This window comes from Trachurus japonicus, chromosome 6, assembly GCF_045865225.1.
Source record: "Trachurus japonicus isolate A0001 chromosome 6, Traja_1.0".
NCBI classification, from domain to species: Eukaryota; Metazoa; Chordata; class Actinopteri; order Carangiformes; family Carangidae; genus Trachurus; species Trachurus japonicus.
This window is the reverse complement of record NC_140912.1, coordinates 11,203,106-11,215,693: the sequence shown is the minus strand read 5'-3', so window position 1 is coordinate 11,215,693 and position 12,588 is coordinate 11,203,106. Positions and strand designations below refer to the sequence as shown.

The 12,588-nt window shown below is 41.5% G+C and overlaps 1 protein-coding gene across 2 annotated transcripts in view; it reads right to left on the bottom strand.

Annotated features, from left to right (window-relative positions):
• Positions 1-12,588, bottom strand: part of LOC146985622 (A disintegrin and metalloproteinase with thrombospondin motifs 20) — a 110,654-nt gene that overhangs the window by 6,422 nt on the left and 91,644 nt on the right. For both annotated transcript variants that reach the window (XM_085778709.1, XM_085778710.1), the window contains exons 29-33: positions 8,657-8,824; positions 3,882-4,055; positions 2,793-2,963; positions 1,547-1,753; positions 1,228-1,357 (exon numbers count right to left, since the gene is read on the bottom strand). In XM_085778709.1, the coding sequence (XP_085634835.1) occupies positions 1,228-1,357; positions 1,547-1,753; positions 2,793-2,963; positions 3,882-4,055; positions 8,657-8,824 (850 nt within the window). The remainder of the gene's footprint in view (positions 1-1,227; positions 1,358-1,546; positions 1,754-2,792; positions 2,964-3,881; positions 4,056-8,656; positions 8,825-12,588) is intronic.

The following is a 12,588-nucleotide window of genomic DNA, read 5'->3' as shown; positions in this document are numbered from 1 at the left end:
TCTAAAATGCTCTGGTTAAAATTATGACATTTGTGTTGTTAGGGTCAATTTTGACCCTGTTATAACAATAAGAACAATAATGAGAGTTAAAACTGAAATCATAAGTGGAAAACCAACCTTTTCATGGATAAGGAGCCTAATAACATAACCAAGAGATGAGAAACACATTTTATTGTGTTTTACAGCTGATTTAAGACTTGGGTCAAAATTGACCCTAACACCATGGTAGCAGAAAGCTGACAAGAAGAAGGTTCAATTAAAGCCAAGGGGTATACTGACAAAAAAAGGCCCAGGGGCCCACACCAAAAAATATTAAACCCAATATTTTCATGGATAAGGAAGCCTAATAATGTAACCAAGAGAATAAAAACAAATGTATGTATTTATGTAACAAATGTATTTTATAACTGATTCAAAACACGGGTCAAAACTGACCTGAACACCATAGATGGTAGCAGAAAGCTAACACAAGATGAAGGTTAAATTAGAGCTCTTGTAAAAGTCTCATTCTCTGCACGGCCTCTTCTCTTCTGTTGTCCCAGAGTGCTGTCGAGCTGCTATCGTGCTGATTAGCTGATTAGCATTAATACTTGACCGCAGAACTGGCTGTCACTCGAGCATATCATTTTAATTTCGCTAGTGCCTGATTTGGCAGAAGCCAAGTAGGGAATGAACAGTCCAGCGCGCCAGTACTGAAACATCTGAATTGCGAGGGAGAGAACCTGCAAACTTTGGCCCGCTGCCGGGGCTTTACAGCGCCTGCGAGTCCACAATGAAGGCTGCCTTGGCCCTGCAACACACAGCCCTGAGGCCTTCTGACAGACGGCCTGTATCTCAATTTGTAGAAAAGTGCTGACTGTCTATTTATCGTTCCACTAAGCAATCACTCCGAGAGGTTCTAACCAGCGGGTCGCTGCTCTGCCTAATGTGTTAAAACAAAGCAAAAAAAGCCAAGTGACTATAAATGCAATCAGATATGGGACTGGTTGCCATATACAGCACAGTCAATTTACTGTAATACCATTACTCTACACAATCTACAGTATGTTTGTTGGCAGCTAGCAGAAGAGAAGAGAAGAGAAGAGAAGAGAAGAGAAGAGAAGAGAAGAGAAGAGAAGAGAAGAGAAGAGAAGAGAAGAGAAGAGAAGAGAAGAGAAGAGAAGAGAAGAGAAGAGAAGAGAAGAGAAGAGAAGAGAAGAGAAGAGAAGAGAAGAGAAGAGAACTCACATTCTCTGACTTGACACGCAGCCTGAGACTCGGGTCTTTCTGATGGACGGCAGTGTTTGGACATTAGGCCTTTGGAGGTCACACACTCCACTCTGCGCTCCATCACTCCTGCACCACAGGTCTGCGAACACTGGTATACACACACACACACAAAATAATTCCCACACACACCAACAAAACAATTAACAGGCAAGCTGAAACCAAATCCAAATCCACAAATGAGCTTTATTACCATCGAGTGTGTAAAAATGCTGTTTTGTGAAAAGAGCAATTAGCTAGAGAGGATTTCTCACTGCCTAACAAGTGTTTTGTGTTTCACCTTGCTCCACGGGCCAACTTTCCAGTAAGTTGTGTGCGGGCAGTCCCTGAGGAGACACGGCCGAGTGCCAGGAGGGTGAGGCTCGGGGCAGTGGGTGCTGGCAGAGGAGGACTGGGCAGCAGCGTATGGGTGCGCAGCCTGGGAGGAGGGAATCACCGAGCAGGAGACAATACGCTGCTGGTAGCCAACACCACAGCTGGCAGAGCACTGAGCCGCCACACACACAGAGACACATACACACACTGACAGTTACTAATACTGACATGGGTAAATGTTTGCACAAATCAGCAACATTAAATACAGAGGTGGATTTCTTCCACTTCGCTAAACTAATGAGAACCTATCATGTGACTGCTTTACTTATATAAATAAATACACAATCCAACAACTCCAAAACGCTCTCGTGATGAGTTTGAGGAGGGAAACCAAGAAATCCCATAAGCCTCCGTAGCGTAGCTCTGAGCAGCTCACGGCTCCGCTCCGCCGTTCTAAAAATAGCTTGCACTGACAACTAAAGGTAACGATCCTACTCTTAAAACTATGGCAATGGGCCAATTTGCCAAAATGTTGAACTATCTCTTTAATGAGGCACTGATTAGGTGATCAGCTGAACCAAATCATATTCAACGAGGAAGAGTATGAAAACCACTGTTGTGATTAAAAATTGGGGTTACTGCACTGTGTAACGGATGTGCACTCAATCCACCCATAAAAGACGTGCTAACCAACCCGCCAAGTGGTTGTCAACCTCTTGGCGAAGAAGTTAGCATCGTCGCCTCCGGTGCGGGAGGTCGTGGAATCGAACCCCACCTGGGGCAGGCCGTGAGAAACACAACGCAGAGGGCCAGATATGACATCGGCTACAACTGCACCAATGATGATTTCTGAACTCTTTGTGTTGCGTTGTTTATGATGAATATGAACTTGTTCTCTTGCATTATTCGAGGTCTGAAAACACTTAATCTTTTATGTTTAGTTTGAGCTGTTGTCATTTTATGCAAATAAATGCTTTAAATGACTTTTATTTGTTCAATTTGGGACGATTGTACTCAGTAGTTCATAGAATAAAATGTTGATTTGTGTTGTTGATTTTTTTCACACACATACCTATAATCAGTAAAACCAGATAAACTGATCATTTTGAAGTGGTCTCTTAACTTTTTCCAGAGCTCTACAGTATATATATAACACTACATACATTTTATCTGTAGTGAGGGGAAAACTCAATCTTATTTTTCATTCCTACCTGAGACCACTCTGCTGTGATCCATATGTAGCGGCAGGGAGCTGCCTTGCAGTGTTGCCGTGATGGAGGCTGGGTCGATGGCTCACAGTAATCATCCTGGACAGGTGTCATCCCTGGGCCTATACAGCCCACCTTTCTGCTCCTCATGCCTTCTCCACATGTTGCATTACACTGCAAAAAAAAAAAAAGCCATTGGATGGATGAGGTCAGAGTGGAGAGGAGCTGGCAGAGGGGGGGCACTGTTGTACTTCCAGCAACACCATCAATGACCTCTCAGACTGCAGCCTGCCTGTTTAGCTCCCCATATGGCCACAAATGGACACTCCTTATTGTGTTAGAGTTTGCACAAGCAGATGAAAGTGAGCATCATGTGCCAATGGTAACACTATCTAAAACATGTGCTCTGGCTGACAACGTTTCTATGAAAGATGAAAAATAAGGTGTTTTCCCTCAGGCCTGGTTTTAGTTTACAGGAATTTTTTGTTTTTTTAAGTAACAATACAGACCAGCATCTTAAAATGTACTCATGTGAAAAGTCTTTAACTGTAACATTTTATTGTATCACACCAGAACAGAAACGATTTCAGGGTCAAACTGTGGAAGAAAGAAGTTCTCGAGGCAACGCAGACAGGAATCTGAACAGTGCAAACATTCCTGCAGCAGGAGGACACGGTGCTATGTCCCTACATGGTGCCCCTCTTTTTATGCCTCACTTTTGAGGACAAAGCACAGGACATTAAAGAGAGGTCCAAGAAAAAAAAGAACAGCCTGATAGCATGACCCAGAGCAGTAATAGCCAACAGGACCAAAGGGATGATGGCCATCACTACTTTGAGGTTTGATACTGTATGATGGTTATCAGTAAAGCTCTTATGAATGACGCATGAGCTAGAGTTCCTACGGGTCGTCCATTTAAATGGTACACAGAGAGGGAGAGGGTTGGGGTTAGAGAGAAAGTGGAGATCTCGGCCAATAAAAACCTTAATAAGATGTTTAAACATCTGTACATGTGTGCCCCTCACTGAGAAAGAGGAAGAGCAGGAGTTATACACAGGAAGAGGAAGAAAAACAACAAGAGTCTGTACTTACTGCTTCCCATTCACCTGCTACCCAAGAGTAATGTGTGCATTCAGCAGTTTGACACGGTCGGGCGGCAGCGGGCCGCTGGTGAGCATCACAGAGATCCTCACGCACTGATCCGGTGCCTTTCAGCCTGCAGTAAACATCTCGCTTCTGAACTCCGACTCCACAGGTGACAGAGCACTGGGGAAACAGACGCAGAAGAACACAGTCAGTTTATCAATCAAGAATAGCTGCAAAGATCTAATATGGTAAGACTATAGTCATTATTTTCAGTGAGTTGACCTGGAAGGTAAACTTAACACAGTTCAATTAACATATGGAGGAGGACTATTCAGATTGTCTCTGAAAGAGGCTTCTGAGAGTTTGATTAAATGACCCTGTCATTGGGGTAATCCTGACCCATGTCTGCAGATGTGGGGAATTAGAATACAATGCCTACTGTACAGTATAAACTAGTGCAGTGTAAAGGAGGTGGGCATTCAGGGGACTCTTTATATTGACAGGGCAACTCCAACTATAAACAAAATCTGTAGAAAAAGAAGAACTATCCAATGCACTCTCTGTGAACTCGCCTTTGTCAGGGAGTCAAAACGCATAGGAGTCTTTTAAAGGTTAACATGACCACGCCATAGCAATAAAGGCTTTTTAACTGTTCACAGAGAGTGCCTTGGGTATTTTTTTCTTTTTCTATTAGCATTTGCCCCATCTAAAGAGCACCTCAAAGAAAATATTTTTGAGTCCAGGAAGCGCTCCTACACAGTAATTTTATAAACAAAATCAAATTGTATCCTAAGTCCTTGAACCATAATAATGTATTTTTCTCCCAAAGGCTATTTTTTTTTTTTCTATGTAAAGCCAGGCTCTTGGGCTCACAGAGAGAGAGAGGAATGAATCTGTGGTTGAGCTAGGCCACACAAATCAAACCAAGAAAGAAAACCTTTAATGGGCAACATTTTAATGTACTTGGTATTTGGGAAGGCAGAAAATGATACAATGATACAATGTGTTTCACTCTTGTTATAGGATCTATGAAATGTTCATCTGTACTGTTACAAGAGTTGCACAATGGAAAAAGTTGAATGATCAGTGTGAATATTGCTAACACTAGCTAACTAGTCACCTTGAGCTAATGTTCAACGCTGCTCCCCACCCGCTCCATGTTAGAATGGGACAAGGACACAGTAAATACATGTTGGTGCTTAGCTGATGTTAATTCAAATGCTGCTCTGATAAGTTTGGTTCAATATTCAATATTTTGATTCTATAAAACAGAAGTGTGACATGGTTATTGACAGCTGTGACTGATTGGCTTGGGCGGGTGTATGGGCGGGACCTCGATACCACGGCGCCACCGGCTGATCGCTACACTGCAAACTGTAAATGACATTACCAGCTCCGGATTACAGCGCCCTACATCTGTGATGTTTGGCTCGTTTTTTGTGCAGTGGGAGGACGTGGACACGCGTCATCCATCTTTACACACAGTTACTGCTCACACCAGACCGAGCGCAGCTGAAGCAGCAAAACCCGAGTGTATGTTACACTGAGCAAGTATATATTTTCTTGCCTTTGACCTTTAGGTTTTGATTTGCCAGAGGAAAACTGTGTCTATTTTCTTCTGTCAGAAGTTTCACAGACTTGTGTATTAAAATGTTTGTTTGGTCTGCAGTGTGCACTGTTGCTGTTTTGAGTCTCTTGTACAATGCACTTAATTAATCCAAAGCCAGTTTGTCGCTTCTTTGTGAGCCGCAGATCTTGGGTCACACAAAGGTCTATCTCCAGCATCTCTTTGATGTTGCTTTGAGAAGCATACCTGCATACTGAGGCACACTGAGGAAGCACTCTGTCAGGCTTGAGCTGATCAGGCTGATTTCTCTGTAACCCCCCCCCCCCCCACTCCTCCTCCTCCGCTCACCCAGCCTTTAGACCTCAAAGAACAGTGCCAGGCTCCAGCAATTTCACACAGTCAGAAAATCTGCGTCAAGTATCAAATTTCCCCGAAAACTTCCAGATGTATTTGGTGTTGTTCCGTTTCTCACTGCAATTGCGTGTTATCGTTGCGCAGAGTGTGGTTAAATGTGAAGGGTCAAGTCCCCGAGTCTGGAAAAAGAACAACAAAAAAAAGCCCCGTAGGAAATCTGACCTTCAAATCAAAGAATGGCTTTTTAAAAGTCTTCCAAAGCATGAAAATAGAACCTGCTGTCGAAGTGATTCTAGTCACCGTTAACTGCTCCGGCTCCAGAAACCCAAATCTCTGTTCCTGCGAAAGAGATGGCGGGGACGTCATGAAACTATAGATGAAAAATGAGCGGACTGTTTCATGATTTCATGATAGCACTGAGTGAGCAGCTCCAGACTTAAAAGGGCCATTTCACTCAAATTACAAAACATATTTTCTCACTTATCTCTGAGGGTGTAGCCGTGCAGATAATTTTAGTTTTTGCCCGTGCTGAGAGATATCCACATCTGAGATTTCTGCCGTCTCCCTAATACAATGGAAGTTAATGGAATTTAATTTATCTGAGACGGATAAACCCCAAACTCAAAGCTAGATAGCTACAGACAAAAGAGAGCCTTTTCATTTCATTACTGTTTGGATGAACCAACCCTCCAGCTGCAATTTAGTATAATAGACTGGAAATATGCACAGCATCACAAATAGTGACTAAAAAAAGATGAGAATGATTAATGTGTCCTTGGAAACAGGTAAAGGCTCAAAGGGAAGCCCACACCCCCTCACCTTCCCCCCCATGCTGCCCATTACACCCCCCTCCCCAGTCAGAGGTGACTGAGAGGGCTGGGTAAGCTGTGGAATAACTCAAACAGTGGGCGCTGAGGTTTCAAAGTTGTCACATGCATGGATATTAAGATATAAAACATGTCTTTATGCTCTAGTTGAGGATTTCATGGTTGCTGGTGGTATGTGGAGGAAGATGATTGCTTCCAGACTCACCGGCGAGGGAGAGAGTGGGAGGGGAGGAGGACACCCTCAAAGAGTGGGGAGTGGCAGGGGTCTTGTGGAGGGAGGCGGACAAGGGTCCTCGTGGCCCTTTTTTGATTTTACACTTTAAGGGATAGTTCAACATTTTGGTAAATTGGCCCATTGCCATAATCCCAATAGTTTTAGGAGTAGATTTGTTACCTTTAATTGTCGGTGCAAGCTATTTTTAGAACGGCGGAGCAGAGCTGTGAGCTGCTCAGAGCTACGCTACGGAGGCTAATGGGATTTCTTGGTTTCCCTCATCAAACTCATCAAATACACAATCCAACAACTCCAAAACGCTCTGGTGGACAAGTTGTGACCTGCACATTCACCACGCTATGAGATAATAATGGAACGTTACGAGACAGAGTTGTTTTTGAGGCAAATTTGTGCAAAACTGCTGATGCGCGTTCCTATAGGAGACAGTTTTTCAGCAAGCAGTCTCTGCATTTGCCTCGAAAACAACTCTGTCTTGTAACGTTCTGTTATTATCTCATAGCGTGGTGAATGTGCAGGTCACAACTTGTCCACCAGAGCGTTTTGGAGTTGTTGGATTGTGTATTTGATGAGTTTGATGAGGGAAACCAAGAAATCCCATTAGCCTCCGTAGCGTAGCTCTGAGCAGCTCATGGCTCTGCTCCGCTGTTCTAAAAATAGCTTGCACCGACAATTAAAGGTAACAAACTTACTCCTAAAACTATTGGGATTATGGCAATGGGCCAATTTGCCAAAATGTTGTACTATGCCTTTAAACGTGGAAAGGAGGAGGGAGAGGTCAGATCCTCATACAGGTGAAGGAAGGAATTTAAAGAATATTGTAGAATATCAGACCTGTCCTTTAAGAATAGAGTCTTCCTGTGGTACAAGCATAAAACAGATGAGAAATGCCTCAAGAAGCAACAAACGCCATGTTTCTGTACCATCTCTGACCACACAGCGTGCTTGTTCCTCAGGGTAATCTGACAAAGCGTGACTGAGAGCATGACAGGGCATTCCTTCTCTCTTGTCTCTGTCTGGCCTATGACTTGTGATAAATTTAGGTTTGAACATTTTCCTCCCTCCAGGAGCTCAGCATGACTTTGAGCCGAAACTGTGTCGCGACTGCTGCTCGCTGAGCCCCATGTGGTAGCAGATACCACGGCTGTGTGGTCGGCTCCATAATAACCGTGACCTCAGCACACACACACACACACACACACACACACACACACACACACACACACCAACGACTCTTCTGTGCATGGCTTTTTACTCTGCCAGCATCTGCTATGGTACAGAAACCTGCAACGCTTCAGGAGGACGTGTGTCATCCTGAACTCTTTGCTTTCATCTGCATGGGAGGCCGACCTCGTCTGCATCAGCTGCACCTCTGAGTGTCTGTGTTTATCGTTTCAGTCAGATAGCTCATCATGCAGTTGAGCTCCAAACAAACTCTTAATACGATTTAGCGTAAGGAATGGGATTTGCATGAACAAGCTGTAGATTACACCCATTTGTTTGACGATTTTAACATGACGTGTAAATGTCCTGTGCGCTGCATAAACAGTTTTGCAAAAATCCAGCCCGCTGTGTTTAGTCCACACTCACGGGAAATGACACATTACGTTTGAACGAGAACAAACTGAGTGGTGATTGGACAGGTGCTCTGTGTGTACATGTCCTACATCTGTAACCTCTGGGAAGCCCTCAGCTGTGTTTGTGCTTGTGTCTCAGCTGCTAGCAGAGGTTGCTCTTATCGTGCTCCCTGTGAGGCTGTGATCTGGTGAGCCGGAGGAGACGGCGAAGAGAACAAACATACCTCCCTCCACCTGTTGGCTTTCCAACTGGGGCATCCCCGCGCCCGGCAGGCCTTCTGTGTTCGCGGCTGAGGCAGATGACTGCAGTGCTCCTCCTCCGTTTTCGTTTGGTTCTGAAGAACGCAGACGATCTCTCGCTTCTTGGTCCCCCGACCACATGTCACTGAACACTGCAGAGGGAAGCAGAAGGGAAGGGAGGATGAGTGTCAGAGAAAATAGATGGGCACATTGGAATAGGCTGTTCAAGTTCAAAACTCAACATTTATTAATGGTGCTCATAGTTACAATGTATAAACACTGTAAAATCGCTGAATAGTTCATTATCTTTTTTTGGGGGGTGTTACTTTTTTTTTTATTGACATTTTGGTAACACTTTGACGTCTATCTCTATAATGCATTATAACCATACATATAATGAGTTATAATGCAGTTATAGCCAGGCCTGGAATTTCGTCATTTTAGGGGCAGGGCCACTTGGCCTTACGTGTTGTCAATTTTTTGAGGGCACAAAGGCCAAAAGCCAGGGCAGCAAGGCCATAAAATAGAACAATGATTTTAAACCCACGTCTTTAATGAATTTACTAACTACCGGTATCTGTTAAATTAATACATAAAACGGGCTCAAGCAAACCAGAAATTTTCAACTTTAAATTCATTTATGCATTTAATTTTTTGCACAAGGGTCCAGTCCTATGCGGCTATGTTTTGAAATTCCTATCTTACTTGTTTACTATTGCACTGGGCGATATGAGAAAAAATCCTATCACGATAATTTTTTTCATATCAGTCGACATCAATTTATATCACGATATAACTCAAATCACTAATTTGGTAAATCTTAAATATTCCCTTATTGCCACAAGTGAGATTTGAAGTTATCAGGAGGTTATTTTGTGATTTTTTTTTTCCCCTTTCAAAAACTGAACATGACAGATGTAATGATGAACATCATACAACAGTGTCATATAAATAAAACAGATGTTAGTATAGTAGCTTGCCCGGGTCTGGGCAGTGTTCAGGTCGGCACAGTTGAACTTTACGCCGGAGTGCGGTGCGTTTGTGTCGGTGTGAACACAACAGTCGCTCTGGGCTGAGCAGCAGCAGAGCGACCGCACCGTGACCGCGTCCGTTTGTTGTGTGAACGCGGCCGGACGTCGGTCCACTCCAACTGTCTGGTGTCTCCATTGTGAAAGTTTAGCGTTAGCCTACTTCAGAGTTTCAATTGGATCATGTAAACATGACGCACCACGCATCTTTTCACGGTCAGCCATCCGAGTTCTCCTTGACTCCTTCACATTTTCTTCCGACATAACTCTTTTTTTTTTTTTTTTTTTTTACCGGCGGTGTTCCTCTGCTGACGCACACGGCTGTAACAGCCCAAACACTTAGCACGTGTTGACATGTTGTGGCTTGACTTTTCCAGCCACATGATTGGTTCGGCGGGTGGGGGGTTTTTGATGAAGTCACCTGGTTGGCCGGTGATAGATTGGTCATCAAACTGTTGTTATAGCCCGCCCGAGCGGTTTATGCCAGACTCGAATCAAACCCACCCCTGACGATGTCATCAAAATACGCATTATTTTTCTTCAAAGACGCAGGTGTCAAAGCCGTGTTGATAGGAAAGAGGCAAAGGAGAAAACCGCAAAATCAACCGGGGCAATGCCGGTGGGGCATCAAGGCCACTGTGGCCTTAGGGCAGATATTTTTTTCGAGGGCACAAGGCCAAATCGGACGGGCACGAGGGCCATGGCCCTCGTGGCCCTCGTGAAATTCCTGCGCTGGTTATAGCACTGTATAACTATAGTTATAAACACTCATAAATGATCATAATGCTTTATAACAATAATCATAACACTATAAAGCATTTTATCATGACTTATAAGGTCAGGCATTATAATATGTTCTAATTGTTAATAACTCGCTGACAATGCCCACATCGATGATGCATTATAAATATAGTTATAATTGGCTTATAAACGTGTATAACTATCATTATAAACTCAAACTCAAACTCATAAATTATTATAAGGCTTTATACAAATAAGCTTAACACATCATAGAGCATTTTATAATGGCTTATAAGGTCAAGCATTATAACAGAGTTATAATGCTCTATAATGTGTTGCTCTATAATGCTTATTGTTATAAAGTCTTATGGTAATTTATGAGTGTTTATAATGATAATTATACACGTCTATAAGCCAGTCATAACATATTATAACTATATAATGTATTATCAATGTGGGCATTGTCAATGAGCTACTAACAATTATAACATATTATAATACCTGACCTTATAAGTCATGATAAAATGTTTTATAGTGTGTTATGTTTATTGTAATAAAGCATTAAGTGTTTATAACTATAGTTATACAGTGCTAAAACTGCATTATAACTCATTATAAGGATGGTTATAATGCGTTATAGAGATAGACGTAAAATTAAGTGTTACCGACATTTTTTTCTTTTACAGATATATCATACATCACTCATACTGTACATCAACCAAATTTGACACTCACATAATCATCACAGAAAGAAAACGACATCCTTATGTACGCAACACAAAAAGAAAAAGAAAATAACATAAGATATGAAAAATAATATTTTTCAAATGTTATCTATTATTTGTTTGCATGTCAGTGTGATTTATTTTGTATATCACATGAAGTGAATTGAAAATAAGGTATTTGGTGCAGTTGAAAGTAATTCCACTAACAGGTGTTTAAGCTGGGACGCTTTTTATATTTTGGGTGAAGTATGAAACACAACACTCTCCCAGGACCGTGGATGTAAACATGGGCTACAGCAAAATGTTCCTCTTAACCTCCACCATACATACACACATACATATGGGTCAATGACGTGACGCCTAAATATTCTGTCCGGCTGTATTTTTTTAAGTTAAAAAAAGGTTTAAATGTACAAAAATATACTAATCTATATGTAGTATGTCTCCCATATATGTAGTCACTTCAACTTTTCAAAAATCAGGAGTTATTTCTAATTTTTTTGTAATTTAAAGTGTCAAAATATCATGTGGTGCGACCGTCCAGCCCTGACTACTGTTTTGAAAACTTATTTGAAATTATTGTAAATCTATTACAATTTATTTTCTGCCCTATTTGGCATAATTTACAAAGTGTTTTGTATTCCTGTACAAAATTGCAAAGCTTTTGCAGTTATATTTCTTTCATAATATACAAATAAACTTTGTCCGCTCATATCCATTTCATTAAATATCATGTGGTGCGACCATCAAGAAATGACCACTATTGGAACTTTTATGTTGAAATCTACTCATGGACAGGGAGTTGTATCATCCACCATTTTGTCATAGAGCTATGGAAGCAGAAAGAAGGTTTGTGGCTCTCTCATTTAAAAAAAAAAATAGAACCTTTTTAACGGCTGTAATGTTGTTGCCACATTTGGATATCATGTGGTATGACCTCAAAAAAAACAATTAATTTAAGTTTTTTTCCACAAATATCTATTTTAATTATAAATTCCATAGTGTCCTTTTGTGAAAAGCTAGCTAGCTTTGTTTATGTTGCTAATCTTGTTTTAGTAATATTTGACCGAACTTGAAAATGTCATGTGGTGCGACCAATTATCATGCGGTGCGACCACTGCAGATTGTTTTCCATCATAGATATATGACCTAGATTGGCAGTATTTGTGCTTTTTATATTGAATTGATGATTGATAAACATTAAGTACTTAATTTTTAGTATTATTTTGAATATTTTTTTGATATTTCATGAGTTATTTTGCTAATATTGCAGAAATAATGGTTAGTTCATTTTAGTAAAATATAAGAAAAAAAATATTAAAAGCATGCCATTTCACTTGGGTATTTATGCAGTTATTAGCAAAAATATAAATTATTATACCTATTTAACTCATTTTAATTAATTTTGACAGAGCCACTGCC